This window comes from Lithobates pipiens, unplaced genomic scaffold, assembly GCF_037356315.1.
Source record: "Lithobates pipiens isolate NorthernLeopardFrog02 unplaced genomic scaffold, aLitPip1_a1.2 Scaffold_18, whole genome shotgun sequence".
Lineage (NCBI taxonomy): Eukaryota > Metazoa > Chordata > Amphibia > Anura > Ranidae > Lithobates > Lithobates pipiens.
The window spans coordinates 556,589,057-556,610,997 of record NW_027507758.1 but is presented as its reverse complement, the minus strand read 5'-3'; the positions used below and the strand labels follow the sequence as shown (position 1 = coordinate 556,610,997).

General features: G+C 43.8%; 1 protein-coding gene across 1 annotated transcript in view; it reads right to left on the bottom strand.

The window, feature by feature from the left end:
* RCAN2 (regulator of calcineurin 2) overlaps positions 1-21,941 on the bottom strand; it is a 251,754-nt gene that overhangs the window by 184,948 nt on the left and 44,865 nt on the right. The window contains exon 2 of the mRNA XM_077488942.1: positions 3,118-3,343. Within this exon, the coding sequence (XP_077345068.1) occupies positions 3,118-3,342 (225 nt within the window). The 5' untranslated portion in view covers position 3,343. The remainder of the gene's footprint in view (positions 1-3,117; positions 3,344-21,941) is intronic.

The window sequence follows — 21,941 nt, the reverse complement described above, 5'->3', positions numbered from 1 at the left end:
AACACAAGGCACCACAAATGTGTTCATTGCACACGATTGCAGAACAATTGCAATGCGGTCAGATTCCGTTCAGTACCGCTTGCCAAATGCAACATGCTGTTTCATTTTGGCTGCAACTGCGAAGCAAAGCATCGCGGACGCAGCATGGGTTCAGCCCTGAGCGCCTGCATTTTTGTGTTTAGGTAGTCGATCAGGGGAGGTAGAGCTATGGCTCAACCACCTGCTTTTGCCATATTTTTGGTAAAAAAAATCCCAATAAGTATATATTGATTGGTTTGCGCAAACGTTATAGCGTCTACAAACTGTGGGATAGTGTTTATTATTTTCCTTTTTTCTTTTTTTTTTTTACTAGTAACGGCAGCGATCAGAGACTTATAGCGGGACTATAATGTTGCGGCAGACAGTCAGAAAACTGACACTTGTGACAGTTGTTGGGGACCAGTGACACTAATACAGTGATCAGTGCTAAAAATATGCACTGTCACTCTACTAATAACACTGGCAAAGAAGGGATTAGCATTAGGGGTGATCAAAGGGTTAAATGTGTGCCTGATAAGTGCTTCACTATTGTGAGGGAGTTGCTTGTACTAGAAGAAGGCATGGATTGGTGCCTCTGCTTAGCAGAGACACAGGTTCCATGTCTTCTGTAGTGACAGAACGGCAATCTGCCTCATTTACATAGGCAGACCGCCATTCTGTCAGTGTACGGAAGCATCGGCGGTTGCTGGTGGACATCGAGTCTGTACCCACCAATCAGCTCCCGCTAGCTATGTGATCCTGCACAGGAGAGCCGCCTTGCCGCCGTATACCTACAGTATACGGTCGGCAAGTAGGTAAAGAGTGCCTGCCACCAGATTATTAATTTCAACAAAAATCTTCCCATCAAAATATATATGTATATAAATTACACTTAGATCACCATATATACTAAAATATATATGCATGTAACTCTTTCATGCATGTTACTTCCCTGTAAAAGCCTCCTTCGTGTAGACATTCGAAAGCCTTGAGACAGTTGCTGGGTGTCACCATCTTGGATGTGATGTCAGCAGCCCTGGCAGACTTAGAGCTGTCTCTCAAAGTGGAACTAAACTCTACTATCCTTTTCAGCCAAGGACGCTGCTTCTGTTTGATCTGCAACTGCCATAATGCTGTACATGTGATCAGTTATGACCCCAGACATTTGATGATTTGACAGTTTTTTTGAGAGCACAACCAATGTGACAGCTGGCAATGCCGGCATGCCAGGAATGTAATTGTTTTTTTTGATACTGTTAAATCGTTGGGTTTAATTACATTTAAAGTGGAACTAAACCCTACTATTCCTTTTCAGCCAAGGAAGCCGTCATCTTGGCCTCACTGTGTGGCACTTCGCTAATTTAACTGACAACTGCACGGTCATGCAACGCTATACACAAACCATATTTATATTGCATTTTTTTTTCACTGGTATTTGGTCACCTCTCGGTTTTTTATTTTTTGCACTATAAAAAAAAGTCTTACAATTTTGGAAAGAAAACTATTTTTTGTACATTCTACTAAATGTATCATTCTACAAAAAATCCCACAGAAAAATTTTAAAAATCGAATCTCTTAATACATTTTGGTCAAAGTGTATTCTGCTACAAGTTTTCGTTAAATATACACGTATTGGGATTTTTTTTTTTATCGGTTTGCGTGAAAGTTATAGCGTCTACAAACTATGGGATATATATACTGGAATTTTATATATATATATATATATATATATATAATATAATTTTTTTTTTTTACTAGTAATGGCGGCGATCAGTGACTTATAACAGCACTGCGATAGTGCAGTGGCCAATCTGACACTAACTGACACTGTTGTGGGAACTAACTAACTGCCACTGACATCACCAGTGCCATTATTACAGTGATCTGTGCTAATAATATGCACTGTCACTGTACTAATGACACTGAGCAGGAAGGGGTTAACATCTAGGGTGATCAAGGGGTTAAATATGTGCCTAACAGGTATTTTGTGTGTACTGTGTCCTGCTTTTACTGTGGATCTAGTGTTTCATTCCTTGCTTAGCAGGGAATGAAAAACAAGCTAGATCCTCTGGTCACTGAACACAGCTCTATGCTGTTTACACTCACAGAACTGTTTACTGTGAAACTCAGAGCCGATTGCTGGGTGCTGGCAGTTAATTACAGTCCAGGTGATCGGCATGTGTTGTGACAAATCACAGCCAGGCAGGCACGCCTTAAAGCGGAGCTCTACTCAAAAAGAGAAGCTCCATTTGTTTGCACCCTCCTCCCCCCCTCCACTACCACGTTTGGCACTTTTTGGGGAAGGAGGGGGTGGTTTTGACAGGTACCCGCTCCTATTCCTGGCTCAGATCATGACAGCAATCTGAGCCGGAAGTTCGCACCCCCTCCTTCCCCCGGCAGTCTTCTGGGACACATCACCGGTCCCCCAGAAGACTACGGGATCATTCAGAAGGCACAGCAAGACTCACACATGAGCAGTAGGGAAACCAGCCACAAGGCTTCACTTCCTGCTTCCCTTACTAGAGATGCCGGCACCTGCACCCGAAGCTGATTGAAGAATCGGTTTGGGTGAGGACTTTGCTGGATCCCTGTACAGGTAACTGTCCTTATTTTAAAAGTCAGCAGCTACAGTATTTCTATCTGCTGACTTTTCATTTTTTGGGGGGGGAAACTGGAGCTTATCTTTAAGCTGGCCATACACAGACCAAATTTCAGCCAGTTCCTGTTCAAACAGACACAATTTTCTCAGTGGGTGGCCCTGTTAGCTGCCTCCTTTCCAACATTCCTTGACTGAAAAATCAAAGAAGCCAAGTGGAAAACTGTTGGCCAGATTCAGCTGCTGTTCAGGTGTTTGACTGCTGGTGAGGCTGGGTTTCCAAGTACAATATCTGTAGCGGAAGATTCATCCATCCGTGCTGTGTAGTGTGAATGGAGGAATCTGTTAGATGTGTAAATCTCAGAACTGAATTGACAGAGATACAATTCCTTAAGCAGGCAAAGCAACTCTCTTGTATGTATTTCATCTGTGTATTTATCTTGAACAGCTTGAATCATATTGGCCCCAATAATGACATTTTCACTCATTAGGCAGTACCTTACCTTACTGGCTTCATCTTCAAAAACAGACTGGTGGACGTTGCAGGCGAAGAGCGAGGTGGGAAGATCATTGAAGTCTGTGATGCCCTGAAAATCTTCTTCAGTAAGGTACCTGGACAGATCCATGCTTCTATGTATGGGGCAGAGAACCAGAAGATCCCCGCCCCCGACCACACAGGTAAAATAACTTGCATCCCTCATCCCGGTAAAGTATAGGTCTTCCCTCATCCTAAACAAAGAACAAAATAGAAGTGACCTATCACAAAATGCAATGGAAAAATAAAAAAAGATGGCAGACAAAATGTTAGAAGTCTGAAATATAGTAAGCAACAGAAGTTCCCCTTCAGTTCTTTAATCTGTAGATTAACATTCTCAGGCATGGTTTCCCATGCTGAGAGAACATGAAAGAAGAATTCCAGGTATGACATTTTATACATACACTATATTACCAAAAGTATTGGGATGCCTGCCTTTACACGTACATGAACGTGCATGGCATCCCAGTCTTTGTCCGTAGGGTTCAATATTGAGTTAGCTCACCCTTTGCAGCTATAACAGCTTCAACTCTTCTGGGAAGGCTGTCTACAAGGTTTAAGAGTGTGTCTATGTTTATTCATTCTTCAAGAAACCCATTTGTGGGGTCAGGTACTGATGTGAACGAGAAGGCCTGGCTCACAGTCTCCCTCTAATTCATCGCAAAGGTGTTCTATCGGTTGAGAGCAAGGTCCATAAAGACATGACTGAGCGAGTTTGTGGTGGAGGAACTTGACTGGCCTGCAAGAAGTCCTAACCTCAACCCTATAGATCACCTTTGGGATGAATTCAAGTGGAGACTGTGAGCCAGGCCTTCTCGTTCATATCAGTGCCTGACCTTACAAATGTGTTTCTGGACGAATGGTCAAACATTCCCATAGACACACTCCTAAACCTTGTGGACAGCCTTCCCTGAAAAGTTGAAGCTGTTATAGCTGCAAAGGGTGGGTCAACGAAATATAGAACCATACGAACTAAGACTGGGATGCCATTAAAGTTCATGTGCGTGTAAAGGCAGGCACCCCAATACTTTTGGTAATATAGTGTATGTCACATGATGGTCCAGTAAGCTCTGCTACTCCATTGATCTCCACTTGCTTCCGGGTCCCATGTTGAGCGGTTGCCCTGCTGCATTGTGAACACAGTAGGTCACCTGCTTGGCACAGGCACCATTCAGAAAACACTTTGCAGTTTCTCAGTAAATGCAAAGAGTTCTGATTGGAAGAGGAGAAGTGCCAAGAAGGTGATGTCACCATGTCCATCTCATCCAAACAAAGAAAACTTTGCATTCACTGAGAAAATGCAAAGTGTTTTCTAAATGGCTCCCTGTTTTCAGTGAGAAGCCACACAGAAGCATTGACCTGGAAGCTAGTGGCAATCACTGGTGTAGTGGTGCCTACTACAGAGATTTCCAGCTCCACGGGGATGCCAATCATGGTGGCCATATGAGGTTTTATTTACAAAAAATCCCCTCCCCTTCATTTCTGGCATCCTGAAGCTACCACCGAGAATCGGAGGGTGTAATAATGGTTTTCAAACACTGATAAAAAAAAGTTTAGTTTAAAATAGCAATGTATGCATTTATAAAAAAAGAAACATTTTTAACACTATTGCCCATCTATCAGTGAAAAAGTATTGGATATATTAATATAATGTACCAAAAAAAAAAAAGCCTTATGTGTTGTCCTTTTTACAGATCCAATCCTATTTACCCCCTCCCCCTTAGTCTTTCCTGGCAATCTTATTTACCACCCTGCCTTGTGAAGCCAGCAATACTTACCTAATATAAGTCCCCCATCCATATCCCTTGCTGTCGCTGGTTCCAGTGTGAGGGACTGCTATTCCTACACTGTCATGGTGCCCCAAGACCACCGTTTCCTGACATCTTCCTGTTATTGTTTCAGTCCACCTCTCTCCTGGGAGGACCATGCCGATGGCCATCCAATAGGAAGAGTCGACATTGAGCACCCGAAAAAATATCCCAAGGAAGAAGTAAGCAAAAGAGGAAAAGGCCTGGTCCTTGATTCTCGTATGACTTTGGCTTAGCTAATAAAAATGGACATTTAGGATTTATTTTAATACAGCGATCAGATATAGGGAGGGTGAAAAGGAGGGATGGGCAAAACATAAAATGTATCCCAAAAAGAGGTTTAAATAATATATAACATTTTTGATATTTAAATATATAATTATTTAAAAAGAACATGTAGGAGTGCTTTTCCTATACTGTCACTGCACCCCAAGACCATCTTCTTGTTATTATTTCAGTCTACTTCTCTCCTGGGAGGACCCCACCGATGGCCATCCAATAGGAAGAGTCCACGTCGAGCACCCGAAAAAGTATCCCAAGGAAGAAGTAAACAAAAGAGGAAAAGGCCTGGTCCTTGATTCCTGTATGACTACGGCTTATCGAAATAAAAATTTACATTTAGGATTAATTTTAATACAGCAATCAGATAGAGAGGGGGTGAAAAAGAGGGATAAAATGTTGTTCCCGAAAAGAGATTTAAAAAAAATATAACATTTATTTAAATAATTATTTAAAAAGGATGTTTTATATATGATAATATTTTTAATGAAATAATTAAATATAATTCATAATTATGCTTAGTTTTTTTTTTTTTTTTTAAACATGCAAGCAGGGAGCATTTTTATTGTAGAAAAGCCATACTGGCTTTTGGTACATTTTTTTTGGTAGGTGGGAATGCTCACAATTATATACTTCAGTTGCGTATTTAGCGGTTTGCCTACATACACTTTAATTTCATTCCACCTACGCTTTACCTTTCTCTGATGACTTGGTTTCTTTTCATATAAATAAAAATGATTGAAAGAAAAAAAAAAAAACATTAAATGTATAATACTTTATATAAAGATTTCTATAATGCACAGCGGAAATCAGGCTAAAACTTCCAACGGGACTTTATCAATCACGGCACTGAACAATCACTGTGATAAAAGATGAAAGCACATAAACGCGCTTGATCACATTGGGTGAATATATGCAACCATGCCTACATGAAGAACTAGGGGGGGCACATTGCAAACACCCACTTCAGCCCAAGTAGTTGGCAGAAAATAATCCAGCCCAGCCAGAGTTGGATCACCCATAAGGCAACCTAGACAGAAGCCAAGGGCCTGGTAGGTGTCCAAGGGGCCAAGCTTACCTATTTCGCTCTTACAATAAATCGTGATGGGGGGGGGGGGGGGTAGCTCAACTGGTAACTGTTAAACTGCCTGTCATTTCACAAGGGAGGATGTGGGCAGTTAGTGTCTGATGGGATAAGTTATGCAAGTACAGACAATGCAGCGCCTAGAGGCGATTCAGTTCACATTGTGCGCTATACAAGTATTTCATTCATTCATTCATGCAGCTGCACTAGCTTCTCTCTGGCCATTGCAATCCTTATCAATCAAGGCATGGGGCAGCCAAAGCTGCTATCTTGCCTAGAGCCCTGTCCCGCCTTTAAGGATAAGTGCACTTCAAAACAAAGTGTACTTATTTTTTTTGCCCCTTTGACCTGATCTATCCTAATTCACCCAACTCACCCATCCAAGTCTAAAGTTTGCCTTGCACCTGTAGATTTTAGATTGAATGAGAAGATATACAAACCGCTTAGATGCACCAACTATTAGATGGTACCTTCATGGACTCAACGAATGTAGCACTTACCCCTGAAGCAGTCACTTTTTCTCAGGTACCCTATTCCCAGGAAATGCAGCAGGACACTCTAACAGTTGCAAAATAATGTGTCCTAACTAAATATGATGCAAGAATCAGAAATTCATTGTCTCTGTCCAATCCCCTTCCACTGGCCAGTATATTGGTGTATGCTGGGGGCCAAATCCAGTGATGGAGTGTTCAAACCCACAAAACTGGTTGCACTCTCAACCTCAATTTACCTACTGGTGTAGCTAAATTGGTCTGGCTGAGAGCCAGAATTGGGTTAAACCTTGGTCAGGGTTGAGTGACTGGGGGGGTGTGGATTACTCAGTAAGGCCCCTTTCACACTGGGGTGGTTTTCGGGCGCTACAGCGCTAAAAATAGCGCCTGAAAAAACTGGCCCCTTTCACTCCAACGTGAAAGCCGGAGGGCTTTCACACTTGAGCGTGCGCTGGCAGGACGGTGAAAAAAGTCCTGCTAGCCGCATATTTGGAGCGATGATGGAGTAGTGTATTTACCGCTCCTACCCATTGAAATCAATGGGGCAGCGCGCCTATACCGCCGGCTGCAGCGGCGCTTTGCGGGCAGTTTTAAACCTTTTTCGGCCACTAGCGGGGGTTAAAACCGCCCCGCTAGTGGCCGCATACCGCCGCTAAAACGACGGTAAAGCGCAGCTGAAAAATAGCTGCGCTTTACCGTCGATGCCTGCACCGCTCCAGTGTGAAAGGGGCCTAAGCAGCACCTCCCACTGTTTCCTGGAACCTTGGAGAAGCTTCCAGATGTAGTGGCTGGAGGCTGGGAGGCGCTGCTTGGCATATTTATGAGAACCCCAGCCAATCCCCAGCAAATGGGCTGGCAAGGGGCAGGCCACCTCATAAAGACCTCTGGCTTGGGGCTCAGGTACTGGAAGGATCCCCCACAACACATGGAGGAATCCCTTCCTGGAAGCACGGGAGCAGGTCAGCAGGACTGGGCGATCTCCTAAGAAGTCAGCCAGGTGGGCAGGTGAGTGTTCAGTCTGGGAGGACTGTGGAGAGAGTGTCAGTCTGGGAGGACTGTGGAGAGGTTAGCCAGGAGGGCTAGTGAAAGACAGCTGCAGCCAGGCGGGCTGGCAGTGCCTGAAGAGGTGGTGCTGGGATCAGTAGCCACAGGGATGTACTGTATTCTTGACACTGACTTTTTTCTACACAACCAAGGGGCTTCAGGTTCCTGACTTTAACAAACTTTTGCTCGAAAATCTGACTAAATGCTGTGTTAGATTGACCATCAGTGTGCCAGTAGGGTTCTGCAAGCAAGTACTGGAGAAAGCATAGTGTATATTGGAGAAGTATCCCGAAGTGGACATCCCATAATACCTCTCTCCCTATGTAAGTTTATTTCCCTCTATAAAGCAAAAAAACAAACAAAAAACAAAGTTAAAGACTGCTCTCTGACTCTGAGTGACTGTGAAATTTTGGTGTGCCTGGCTGTGCATGGTGGGGCATCCCAGTCACTTGCGACTCCTTGGAGGGTGTGCTATACTTGGCTTAGGTGCCTAAATGGTGTCCCAAACAGGTGATACAGTTTCCTTAAATAGTGGACAGAGTGCATATGAGCTGATGACTTGCCTCTTCTAGTTTTTCATCCAGGATCAGCGATGTCAGTTGCGACATGACTTGCATCCTCCTCACAGTCCTGGTGGTGGCAGAGGACTCAATGATTGCATTCCCACAGACCTGGAGATGTCAGCGACCAAGCCTCTCTGTGTCTCACACACACAGCTGTGAATTGTCCAGTAGAAGGCCTGCTTCACTGTCTACTCCACATAGTCCTCCAAACGACATCCCCAGGCTCAGGGACTCTTGTCTTTTTTTTTTCTTGCAAATAGTTGATTCTGCTGGGACTTGTAGTCCAAAAAAACTGTACAGTACCAGGTGCAGGCTCTCTGGGAACTACATATCCCACGTGACCTTGATCCTCCCAGCAAAATTACTATACAGTTTTGCATGTGTGTTTGAGGTTCTGATCATCACCACTTCAAAAAAGTGTGATGCTTTTACAAAGTTCAATAGCTTAAGCTGAAATTTGCACACAAAAGTTAATAAATCAAAGTGGGGACTCCACCCCGTCATTACCTTTGTATGGCTCCATATCAGAAAAACATATCAACAGACTATGCCTCCACTTTTTTTTTTAGAAGACCGGGAGTGCTTTGAGCATACTTTCTGATGGGTGTACACTACATTAAATATTAGTTTGTAAAACAAGGGCTAGATATACTGTACAAAATGCAAATATAGTAAAGAAAAAAAAAAAAGAAAAAAAAAAATATATATATATATATATATATTTATATAAACATAAAGCAAATGTAAACACAATTGACCCAAAAGTATCAAAGCTAAACTCCAAGAAGCTATAAAAGCAAATTAATAAAGCTCTGTAAATATTAATACATTTTTAAATGTATTTTATTTTAATACACAGTGTGCATTTTAGTGCTGAATTCACCTCCTGTAGAATTTGTCTCTCAGAATTGAATTGAAAAAAATATTGATACTTTAACAGGTAAAACAGGTCCTATTCATACAGTATTTATTCAAAAAGTTTCTGCACTTTTTTTAACTCAATTAAATCTAAAAAAGGGCAGAAACTTTTTGAAGACCCCTCGTGTGTGTGTGTGTGTGTGTGTATGTGTGTGTATATATATATATATATATATATATATATTAGCATTTCATCTGTATATCACTTCACTGTGCATTCTCAGCACAGTGTTTAGTCCCACTTCCATGCCATTTTTCTGTGTTGCGCTGAACTGCAATAAAGAGTTGCAAAGGAAAAAAAAATGTACACTTACCTACTCTGTGCAATGGAATTGCACAAAGAAACCCCGTTTTGCTCACCTGAGCCCATTCCTTCCCTTGGCAGAGATGTGCTCTAACCTCTCTGCCCGGGGTTCTTGGCTCTTGATTGGATAGGTTGATAACAGCGCAGCCATAGGCTCCCGCTGCTGTCAATCAAATCCAATGATGCGGGCGTCGGGAGGGGCCGAGTCCGGCATTCTGTGTCTATGGATGCAAATGCTGGACTCTGGAGCACGCCTTGCCCCCGCAAGGGAACCCCCGGGGAGCGCGCTTCTCCTAGGGGGCTTACCGATGTGAGGAGGAGCCAGGAGCGCCATTGGGGGACCCCAGAAGACGATGATTGGGGCCACACTGTGCAAAACTAACTGCCCAGTGGCGGTAAGTATGATATGTTTGTCATTTAAAAAAAAAAAAGAGGATTTACAAACCCTTTATACCTCTTTCACACTGAGCCACCACCGGCACCAGCGCTTTAATGTGGTTCTTGCAGCGCTATTCGGCCACTAGCAGGGCAGTTTTAACCTCCCCGCTAGTGACAGAAAAAGGGTTAAATCCGCCTGCAAAACGCCGCCGGAGTAGCGTTTTGCCGGCGGTACTGCAGCGCTGCCCCATTGATTTCACCGGGGAACAGCAGTTCACCGCTCCTTTACCGCTCCAAAGAAGTTGCTGGCAGGACTTTTTCTGACGCCCTGCCAGCGCACTGCTCCAGTGTGAAATCCCTCGGGCTTTCACACTGGAGTGAATGGAGCAGCTGTTTTAGGGCGTTTTGCAGGCGCTATTTTTAACGATATAGCACCTGCAAAACGCTCCAGTGTGAAAGGGGTCTTAAGGTAAAAAAAATTTATGAATTAGAACCACTTTAAAGCGGAGTTCCACCCTGAATTTTCTTTTTTTCAGAGTCTGACTCCTCTGAATCTAAAAAAAAAAACATTTGGAGAAATGTTTGCTATGTAGTCCTCCTAATCTGCCACTTTTCCACAGAGCTCCTCATCACTTCCTCTCTTGCCTGTGCTCCTGCGAAATGATGTTTGGTTTTATGTAATAAAATAATTTGTATACTATTATAATTTGTACGTGCCTTAAAAGTCCACCCCCAGGGGACCCCCTTTTCTTTCCTGCGAAATGATGTGTCATAATTTCCCAGGAGTCTGTGGGCAGTACTGTGATGTTGCCATAACAACGGGGCGGGACCTTCCTCCGTCGCCGCCCGTTATGATAACTTTAGAAACAATCGGCGCTGTGGCCGGTGAATCGCGCATGTGCGAGATCGAGAGGTGCATGCTGGGTAACCTCTCCAAAACTAATTCAGGAAGAGAACAGCCACAAATGGAGGCAGAAAATATTCGAGTAAGAAATTTATATTTTTGCAAAATCGATCATGGTCATTGTATAATCTTTTTGTATTTCATTTGTAATAATGCTAGGATCAATTAAAAAAAAATAATAATGTTTTCGCCGGAGCTCCGCTTTAAGTTGTTATTGCTTTGTAGTATGCTGACATCTAGTGGTAGTTTCTTGACACTACAACTTGTTTGTTAAAGTGGAGTTACACCCAAAAAAAAAAAATCATTTATGTGCATAAAAAAAAAACATTTGGAGATAATTATTTTTTTTACTCACCTCTGAACGCCTGTTGCTAGGGGGTCCCTCGTAGTCTGCCTCCTTCAGCTCCTGGGGTCACTTCCCTCGGTACAGGAAGGGAGATCAGCTCTGCCCCCTCCCTCTTGTCAATCATCTGGGACACGTCACAGGTCCCAGATGATTGCATGGCCAATCACGGCTCACGCATGCACAGTGGGCCTCCGGCTGTGAAGCCACAGCCGGGTGCCCACAGTTACAATGCCGGCACTGCCGAGTGGAGGGGGACGAGCGGGGCTTCTATCCCCTGCATCGCTGGACCCTGGTGTACGATTATTAAAAGTCAACAGGTGCAGTATTTGTAGCTGCTGACTTTAAATTTTTTTTTTTTTTAAAGCGGAACTTCGCTTTAATGTGATTTTGGTATCTTCATCTGTCCTCCCCTCCTGTTTTAGGGCTAGTTAGTTTCGTCTTAGCTAGACCTACCCCATATCTTCCATGTTCCCTCAAACAGTTTGTTAATTATTCACACAGACAGGGCTTAGGAAAGTTATTGTCTTCTTACCCTTGAAAAGACTGGAAAAAAACATCCTCTGTACTCCAACTGTCTGAAGTAAAATTGTGTTGGATTCAACTCATGTCTCTTATTGAAGATTTAAAGTGCCAAGTCAGCAGGTGACAATACTGTCTGGACAGATTGGGTCTAAGAAGGTATGCCAATGCATTAATCCGTATTTGAAACAGAACACGCGGAAATATCAGGTATCCAGAGACACATATGTGCAGAGTGTGTGCATTTAAGCCCACTATTTTGTCACCATACATTTGTGCAACGCAGGTAGTAACAGGTTAATAGTGCACATAGGTGTTTGGCCATCCTATCTATTATAGTATATACTGTATGTGCTTCTTTTTGGCTGAATGTTCAGGGTGTGGAGCTCTGCACACAATGAGGAGGCAAGCAAAGCAGCAAGTTTGTCCCAAGGGAAGAAGCACTACAAAGAATGAAATGTAGATCTCATTATGATTATACTGCGTATTACGCTCTGTTGTAACAGCAAAGCCACAAAAGCTGCAGGGAAGTACAGCTCAGAACACCAGTCAAAATAATTGTGCATGTTAGATGGGCGCAGAGGAGAGCAGAGCACACTCTGTCACCTCATTATGAGAAGACGGGTTCACAAAATAAATTCACCGAGAATCACAAGGGGATGTGAGCCACAGAAAAGTGGCAGGCATGCGTTTTTTACATATATGGATTTGAGATTGATCCAGGTGATCTAGAGTGATTGCATCGTTATCAGTTAATACGTTGAACAATGCAACATACACTGATTAACATATGATCAGAAACGATCTATTAAAATGATCTGGGATTTCTTTAATGTCTGTGTATTACCTAAGGATAGTCCCTTCATTGGGTATATGTAAGGGTGTACAACCACTTTATTGTGTCTGTTAAAGGGCAGTGCTTTTCTGTGTGTGTTGGGAAAGCATATGGTTTTGTACATATTCCCGACATGCACAAGGTGAGAATCGAGCTTTATGGTGCAGGATGGTGCAATTTTGAGTCCATAGACTTCAGTGAAAGTGTATAGGCGTTTTTGACTAATTTTGACCAATGGCAACATGACACCTCCTCCTACCAACATCTACTCTACAAGCTACATATAACAAGGAAGTGAGAAGACCACAGCATGGTTTACAAAGAACAGTTAATCCAGCTGGTAGGACCCCTCCTCTATATCTCATCTGACAACACCTACATTGCATGATTGCACCAAGCATAGGAGGGCATTGCAGGACATTGTTTTGAAGTATACAAGGATTGGAACAGTTACTTGTAAGGGGGTGTTAGTGAATTTAGGTTTTGGCAACTAGGGGGCGCCCTCCTTTAGAAAATATATAGTGAGTTACAGGGTGGGAGGAGTTTGGGTAGAGCGTGCAAGGACATAAGAGCTTAGCTCCGTGGTTGGCCACAATGGGACTTGGTGAGGCCCTTCCTGCAAAGATTTAGCCTCCTAATGTTTGGTATTCCCCAGCTGGCGAATACCTGGAGAGGTCCTGACTCCTGACACCTTGAGTGAGACTGAAGTGGGGAACAGGACTAGAAGTAAATTCTACTGTAAAATGTGCCGACCCCAGTCAACCTTTATGATGAGAAACTACGGGTGAAAATGACAATTCTCTGTGGTGATATGTGACCTAATGATGTATTCTAGAATTCGAAGCCCTGAACGTACATGTGCTATAACTGTATGCCTTGCTGTTGCCCACCATGAAGTTGGAAAGGAAAGTTTTTGCAGATACATCAGAATCTCCTACATTATTACTTGAGGCTTATCTGGGAAGCGGTCAATTGGTTCTTCTGGGAGCATACGGGGCACAGTGGGGGTCATGGAACTGAGTATGCACTAAAGATGGCTTCCTGCAGGAGTGGGGGATGCACACCAATAAGAGATAGGGCAACAAGGCCTGTTAGTAGTACCATAGTACCCATGAACGTATTACCCACATTGCAATGGCCCTGTCTACGCTTGACCACACAGAAATAAACCAAACGTAGGTGTCTTCTAAACAAGCATTAACTACTTGCAGCCCGCACACAGTAGTTTTATTGCAGACGATTGGCACAGACAGCACTCTGCTGACCAGTGCTGTGATTGGACACAGCATGAATTTGGCAGCTGATATCAGCCAATGATTTTGGCAAATGTCAGCTGATTTACAAAAATTACACAGAAATCTGTGTACTATGAACAGCGATCTGGCTGTTTCTTCTCTCTGCAACACAGAGAAAAAAAACAGCAAGACCTGTAAGTAAAAGCAGCATACATTACACATTGTTAGGCACACAGTTATATCTTGGTTGCCCCTAGATGTTAACCCATGGGTAGGCAACCTTAGAGAGATGGAGATCTACTTGAGCAACACTGATGAAGTAAAAGATCCCTGGGCACAATGTCCTGTTGTTAGGGCCAGTTCACACCAGAACATGATGCCAGAAAGGCATGTTCCACGTGTGTTCAGAATGCCTTTGTGATCTACTGCGGGTGATGGTACATTGTTAACGGCAAATGTAGATCACAAATGCAGTAGACACAAAAATAAAGTATTACAAGAGATTGCAGGGTTCAGGAGTGCGTTACACTCAAAATGCAGAGTTCCGCAGTGTGTTACACTCAGAATGCAGGGTTAAGGAGTATGTTATGCTCAGAATGCAGGGATCAGGAGTGTGTTATGCTCAGAATGCAGGGTTCAGGAGTGCATTACGCTCAGAATGCAGGAATCAGGAGTGTGTTACGCTCAGAATGTAGGGATCAGGAGTGTGTTACGCTCAGAATGCAGGGTTAAGGAGTGTGTTGCGCTCAGAATGCAGGGTTAAGGAGTGTGTTGCGCTCAGAATGCAGGGATTAGGAATACGTTACGCTCAGATTGCAGGGATTGGGAGTGCGTTGCGCTCAGAATGCAGGGTACAGGAGTGCGTTATGCTCAGATTGCAGGGATTGTGAGTGCATTGCGCTCAGATTGCCCTGCCCACCTATAGCAGTGTCCACTGCCCCCTTCATATCACCCCCCCCCCCCCCCCACACACACACACACACACACACACACACACACACACACAGAGCAGTGTCCTCTTTCCCCCATTCCCTCCCATAGCACTACCTACCTGTGCACACAGGAAACCGAGAAGCAGCACAGTTCTGGACAGAGGCCGGAGTGGGAGAGTGGCTTTTTATATTAACAAGCTGGTGATTGGCTGCTTAGGATTTAGCAGCCAATCACCTACGAGTTAAGTTGAAAGTTAACTTGGCCAGCTCCTCCTCCCGCCCTCTGTCCTGAGCTGTGCTGCCTCTCGCTCTCCACTGTTCACTGATGACAGCGCCAGAGGAGGACCGAATGCGCAGCAGGGGAGACTGCGGAAAGAGAGAGAAGACCTGGCAGCACAGATCCGTTCCCGGTCTACCTGTCTACCCATGGTCGACCGGTAGCCCGCAATCGACGGGTTGCCAGCCCCGGGGGTTAAGCCCTTCCCAGCTAATGTAATTAGTACAGTATTATCACTGATCACTGTATTAGTGTCCCTGGCGTCATCAGTGTCAATTATTGTACCTCCCAGCCAGGGTCTGTTAGTGCCAGATTTCCCACCACACTATCATAGTCACACTATAAGTGTAAGTTCCAGTATACAGTATGTTCCATAGTTTGTAGACGCTATAACGTTCACACAAACCAATTATTATACACTTATTAGGATTTTTTTTACCAAAGACATGTAGCAGGATACATTTTGGCCTAAATTTATGAAGAAATTAGATTTATTTTTTAATTAGATGTTTTATAACAGAAAATGTTCATCCTTTTTTTAGTTTTTATATTATAAAAATAAAAAACCCAGTGGTGATCAAATACCACCAAAAGAAAACTCTATGTGGTAAAAGATGCTAAAAATGTCATTAGTGTACAGCATTGCATGACCACACAATTGCCACTTAAAGTAGCACATCGCTGCATAGCAAAAAATGCCCTGGTCATGGGAGTAAAACAGAGGTCAAGTGGTTAAAAATGCACATAGAAGCTTGTGAAAATCTGCAAAAACACACTAAAAAATGTATGAAGAAGCAGAAGCACAGGTGTGAACCTAGCCTTACTGCTGGTTACCATCCATTTTTTTTGTTTCTGTTTTAACATCTTTGTTTCTGGGAAGGGAGGCTATAAAAGCGTTCCTAGGCCTCTATTCTTAATCCTGGTGAATAATCCCCATTAACACAGAGCACTGACCTCGGGCTGATGAATAGGGTTTCATTTTAACTAAAAAGTTTTAGCCTTATTAAAATACCAGAGCAGTGCTGTGGAAATTCCGCCTGGTATTAGGTGTCTAAGCCCTGTTTTGTTGGCAAAGAAACAGTCACTAGCCAGCTAAACCTGACACCAAAATAAGCCAAATGAAAGCCTAGCCGGAGCACGAAGCCAAGGTACTGTCTGCTGTAACTCACTCCGACGAGTCAACCTTAGGGGCAAGTTTGTTGCGCCTCCCTGACCCCCAGAGAGGCATGGCGGTAACCCCCAGAGACGGGGTGGGCTGACATTTCACCTCAGGGGTAGATTACATGGAAATTGTAAGATCTGTAGACAGATGGGCACCAGTCACTCTTTGGTCATAAAACACAAAAACAGGGCCTTTAAGTCGAATCTGACACTCCTTAATGTTAGGATCTTTCTGTGAGTAATGTGATCAGCACCCATCTATCTCCAGGAGAGGTATCCAGCTCCCACACATAGGTTCCAGCCCCAAACCCCCGCAGATACCTCCAGTAGGATCCTCCATGGGCCCCATCCTGTTTCTAATCTTCCACAGGAGAATCAACCAACCTCCATGGGACTCCATCCTGCCTCCAGTGGGGATCAGCACATAGCTCCCAACTGTCCCTGAATTTGAGGGACTGTCCCCTATTTGGAATAAAGTTCCTCTGTCCTCCTCATTTGTCCCTCATTTTGGTCTGATTTATATATTGATGTAGCACCCTGAAGTCTAGGCAGGGTTGCTCCTAAATTTACTTGCCAGATATAGTTGCCTTGGCCAATTGTTAGGGATCAATTGATTTCACCCTCCTAAGTCTGGAATTGCTAGACTTTTCTCTTCTGTCGCTGGGTGGCAGAGTACCTGGTGACATTAGATAAGACAAGGGCGATGCAAGGACATATTAGGAGTATATGGGGTGTCTCAGCCAATGGGCAGGTGTTTTCTTGGGCCCCTTAGCCTGCTGGGAGTACCTATATATTTGGGTGGAGTCAGGTGATCAGGGTTGGGTGCCACCTGGACGACTGTCAGGATGGGCGTGTGTTGTACTGCCCGGGCTGCTAGGCCTGAGTTTGGGCCTATCCTGGGTACATCTGGCTGCTAGGCTGTCTGAGGGCCTATCCAGAAGTATTCTCACCGACCGGGGATGGTGAAGATTCGGGAAACTTCAGCAGGTGCCAAGCCAAAACGGAACCAAGGAAGGAAATAATGTATGAAAATTCTCGTACGACAGAGGCCTTTTTTGTTGTTTATCTTTTCTGATCATGCGCAGTCTTTTGTTTCTGATATAAGGAAATCGTACACAAAACGGTACACCATAAACAAAATATTCTTCATTCTGTTCCCGTGCAAGAAAAATGTTGGCGTTTGTCCCTTTGGAAATTTTTGGTTGGAAAGTCAGAATCGGCTGTCGAAAGTTTTGTACACACTATCAGAAAATTGTATGATTGTTCCTTGGATGTAAATGTTTGCTCCATTTTCTTATAGAGTGTGTGTGTGTACAAGTCATAAAGGGATGCAGACCCTGAAATTGTCCCCATTAGACCCCTGCAGGTGCAGCAGCTGACTGACAATTATGAAACCACTCCCATTAGATTACCTTACCTCATGGACACAGACAAGCACGCAGGGATTTTTTCACATTTACAAAAGGTTGGAATCTGCAACAAAGTTTGTTAAAATCCTTGTAATGTACATTGATCACCCAGAGGGGATTGCTTTTTTCTCAACAAAAGTGAAGTTATTCTTTAACCGCTTAGCGAGCATCCGCCGTAGGTTTACTGCAGCAGGTCTGCTTCAGATCACATACTGACAGCTCTGGGGTGCGTGCTGCCGGCGGCCCACCTACTGCTGTGATTGGACCCAGCGGGAGCAAAAAGATTTGAGGTGGACCTGCCGATCGCTCTGAAGAAAGGCAGAACGGCGGTCTGCTTATGTTAACAAGGCAGATCGCCATTCTGTGAGAGGGGAATGTGCTGATCCTGTGTTCCTGCTAAGCAGGAATACAGATCTTTACATTCCCCCAGTCAAAGCACCTCCCCCACAGTTAGCAATCACTCCTATGGAACACATTTAACCCTTTGATCGCCCCTGATGTTAACCCTTTCCCTGCTAGTGTCATTAGTACAGTAACGGTGCATATTTTTTAGCACTGATCACTGTATTAGTGTCACTGGTCCCCAAAAAGTGTCAAAAGCGTCAGTTAGGTATCCGATTTGTCCACTGCAATATCGCAGTCCCGATGTAAGTCACCAATGGCCGCCATTAGTAGTAAATAATAAAAATAAATAAAAATATAACATAGTTTGTAGACGCTGTAACTTTTGCACAAACCAATCAATATACACAAATTGGGATTTTTTTTTACCAAAAATATGTAGCAAAATACATATTGGCCTAAATTGATAAAGAAATTAGATTTTTTTATTTTTTTTATTGGGAATGTTTTATAGCAGAAAGTAAAAAAAATTTTTTTTTTCAAAATTGCCTTTTTTTTTTGTATATACCGCAAAAAATAAAAACCGCAGAGGTGATCAAAAACCACCAAAAGAAAGCTCTATTTGTGGGAAAAAAGGACATTTTTTTGGGGTACAGCGTTCACACTTCCGCGCAATTGTCAGTTAAAGTAACGCAGTGCTGTATCGCAAAAAAATGGCCTGGTCATGAACGGGGGGGTAAACCTTCCAGAGCTGAAGTGGTTAAACAGAAGCTTCAGTCAGTTCAGACAAAAATAAATGTCAGCAGCTACAAATACTGTAACTGCTGGCTTTTAATAGAAGGACATTCACATGTCTAAAGAACAATCGCTCGGTTCTTCACTGATCTTTGGATCCCCGGCGCCGGAATGTTAACCGTGGGAAGCCGGCTGTGACTTTTTGCGTCTTCACAGCCGGCTTCCCACTGCGCATGTAAAACCCATGCTGCACCTTGTGAATGGTCCCACAATTTTCTGGGACCTGCGACGTGTTCCAGAAGGTTGTGGGCAGGGAGGGGGAAAGGAGAACTTTCACTTGAATCACCTAGACCAGTGTTGGCAAACCTTGGCATCCCAGATGTTTTGTAACTACATTTCCCATGATGCTCATGCACTCTGCAGTGTAGTTGAGCATCATGGGAAATGTAGTTCCAAAACATCTGGGGTGCCAAGGTTCGCCATCACTGACCTAGAAGGTCCGAGCATAAGTGGGAATGGGTACCTGTCAAAACTAGGTACCTGCCCCCCCCCCCCCGAAAAAAAAATATATTCCAAATATGGCAGAGAAAGGAGGAGGAGGAGGAAAAGAATAACTTCCCCTTTTGGGTAAAGTTCTGCTGTAAGGCAGGGAGGCTGGGTTCACCCTTGCGAATTTCATGAGAGTTTCCTTGCATCCAATTCGCATGATAGGAGATTGTGGCCGGCCCTCAATGGAACTGGTTTACACATCTCCGGGGCAGCCACTGAGCACACAGCAGAAGGGTCCTGTGTGTCTTTGGCTCCATTTATGGTCCAAATTTAGGCAAAAATGCGGACATAATTCCAACCTGAAATGGTAAACGGGGATGCACCGGCCCCCCTGCTGCGAGCCGCTCCACACACAGTGTGAACCCAGCCTCACAGAACAATAACTAGAGAATCATATTAAATGTGTATACCAGATAATGTGGCACCATGCTGCCTCCATATATACATGTTGTCATCATTTTAGAACCAGTAACCAAAACAGCAAAATAAAAAATTTCTATAATTTTAGGCTTGTTTACAATAGCGGTTATGCACCTTACTGCGTGCTTTACCACAACATATGCTAAGTTTGTTGGTGCAATGTGGTGCCATTCAGAATCCCTCTTTATTCCGCTCATTCTCCAGAAACCTTATCAGCCCTCTTCCCTTCATAGTCGCCAGGTTTTCCATATTTTGCAAGTCAGTCCTCACATGTTTTAGATATGTTAGGGCCCATTTACACTAGCGTGATTGGTAAAGCACGTGCTAGCATGCACTTTACCGTAATGCATTGGTGTGATATAGTGCCATTTATTAATTCATTCATTTGTCAATGGACATAAGTTGCAAGTGCAGCACCAATATCCACAAACTCCAGCACAATTCTTACAACCTTTTAAACCCAAAAAAGATTCAAGGTGGTTAAGCTATAACTAAAGGCAAAACTTTTTTTTTTGTTTTGGATAGTGTCAAGTCTTTACTGCTGCCTGTACCCCTGTTAGATTCACCCTCTCCATTTGTCATGTTTACCATTATCCTTATCCGTCTACAAAATAGGGGATAGATTTATGGCATTTTTTTATTTTTTATTATTAGTAATGGCGGTGATCTGCAATTTTTATCGTGAGTGCGACATTGCGGCGGACAGATCGGACACTTTTGTCATTTATACAGCAATCAGTGCTATAAATGCACTGATTACTGTGTAAATGACACTGGTGGGGAAGGGGTTAAACACTAGGGGGCGATCAAGGGGTTAAGTGTGTGCCCTCATGTGTTCTAACTGTAGGGGAGATGCGCCCACTAGAACATGACAGAGATCAATGCTCCCGATGACAGGGAGCAGTAGATCCCTGTCATGTTGCTAGGCAGTACAGGGAAATGCCTTGTTTACATAGTCATCTCCCTGTTCTGCCTCTCCGTGCCATGATCGTGGGCCACCGGCAACATCGAGTCCGCGGGACCTGTGGGCATGCTCCCGCCACATGCGGTGGGTCGGCACCCACTAGCCGCCGATGACGGAGTGGCGTACGGGTACGTGGTATTGTGCACCCATGCCACTTTACCGACATATAACGGCGTGAGCCGGTCTGCAAGCGATTAACTTGAACCACTTACCGATTACGCATTGTAGTTTTACTGCTACAGTGTATATATACACATAATACGTCCCAGGAATAAAATGCTGTGGACAAACGGCACCTAGATAGCTCCGTGTGCAAGGTGTCTTACATTAATGTGCACAGCCATTGTCATAAATAGGCCCTATAACACCTGTTGATGCATCACAAAAGAGAAAACTTGTGTCTAGTGGGATCTAGCATCACTTGAAGCTTGAAGATATAAATGGCTGCTACTATAGTTCTATTCTGTGGGCTTCCTCTTTAAAGTGACACTAAACGATATCCTCATTCTCTCAAAAAAATCCATACACAGCCAATACTTTGGAGGCAAGAGCCTCAAATATAATTTGAGTGTTTGTTCAGTGATGTAAGGCTTAATACGTTATGGTCTATCTGCCTGTTGTAGGAGTTGGTTATGGTGTCGTCCACTAGATGCAGATTAGATAACCACAAGCCGTTATAGGAGCACTCCACAGTTCGGTTCCTGGGGAAATTTCTTCATGCCCGAAACCAACAGACACTGTAGACTCAACCTCTCCTGGTATTCTTTAGCAAAACAAGAAGGGAATGCAGAACATGTCCCAATCATCACCAGCCTCTCGTGTCTTCTCTTGACACCACATCTCTGATGATTTTGTACAGCTCTGTATCTGGAATCACTTTGCTATACCACAAGAAGCCATCATACTTCTACTGATGCCTAGCTCTATGACTCCCCTAGGCAAGCTCCTTAGGCTGACTGCACCACAGCAGGCTCCAATATGGAGACCAAACCTTGCAAAGAGGGACATTAAGTATCCCTATCCCTTCACCAACAGGGCCACCATCACTGGCTACAGTGACCCACTTCTTCCTCTTACTGGTTGCTATTTATTGTAGATGAATCCCAACCCAGAAGGTTGAATGTGTAATTCACCATATGTGCTTAACCACAAGGGTTAACCTGGTACAAATGTTTTGCCACAGTACAACTTTTCTGTCACTGGAAGTGAGGTGGCAGGGGTAAGATGGACTGGTGGAGAGGGCATAGGCTCAGCAGTGTCCCTCCTAAATGCAACATACTTCTAACTAGGTGTGT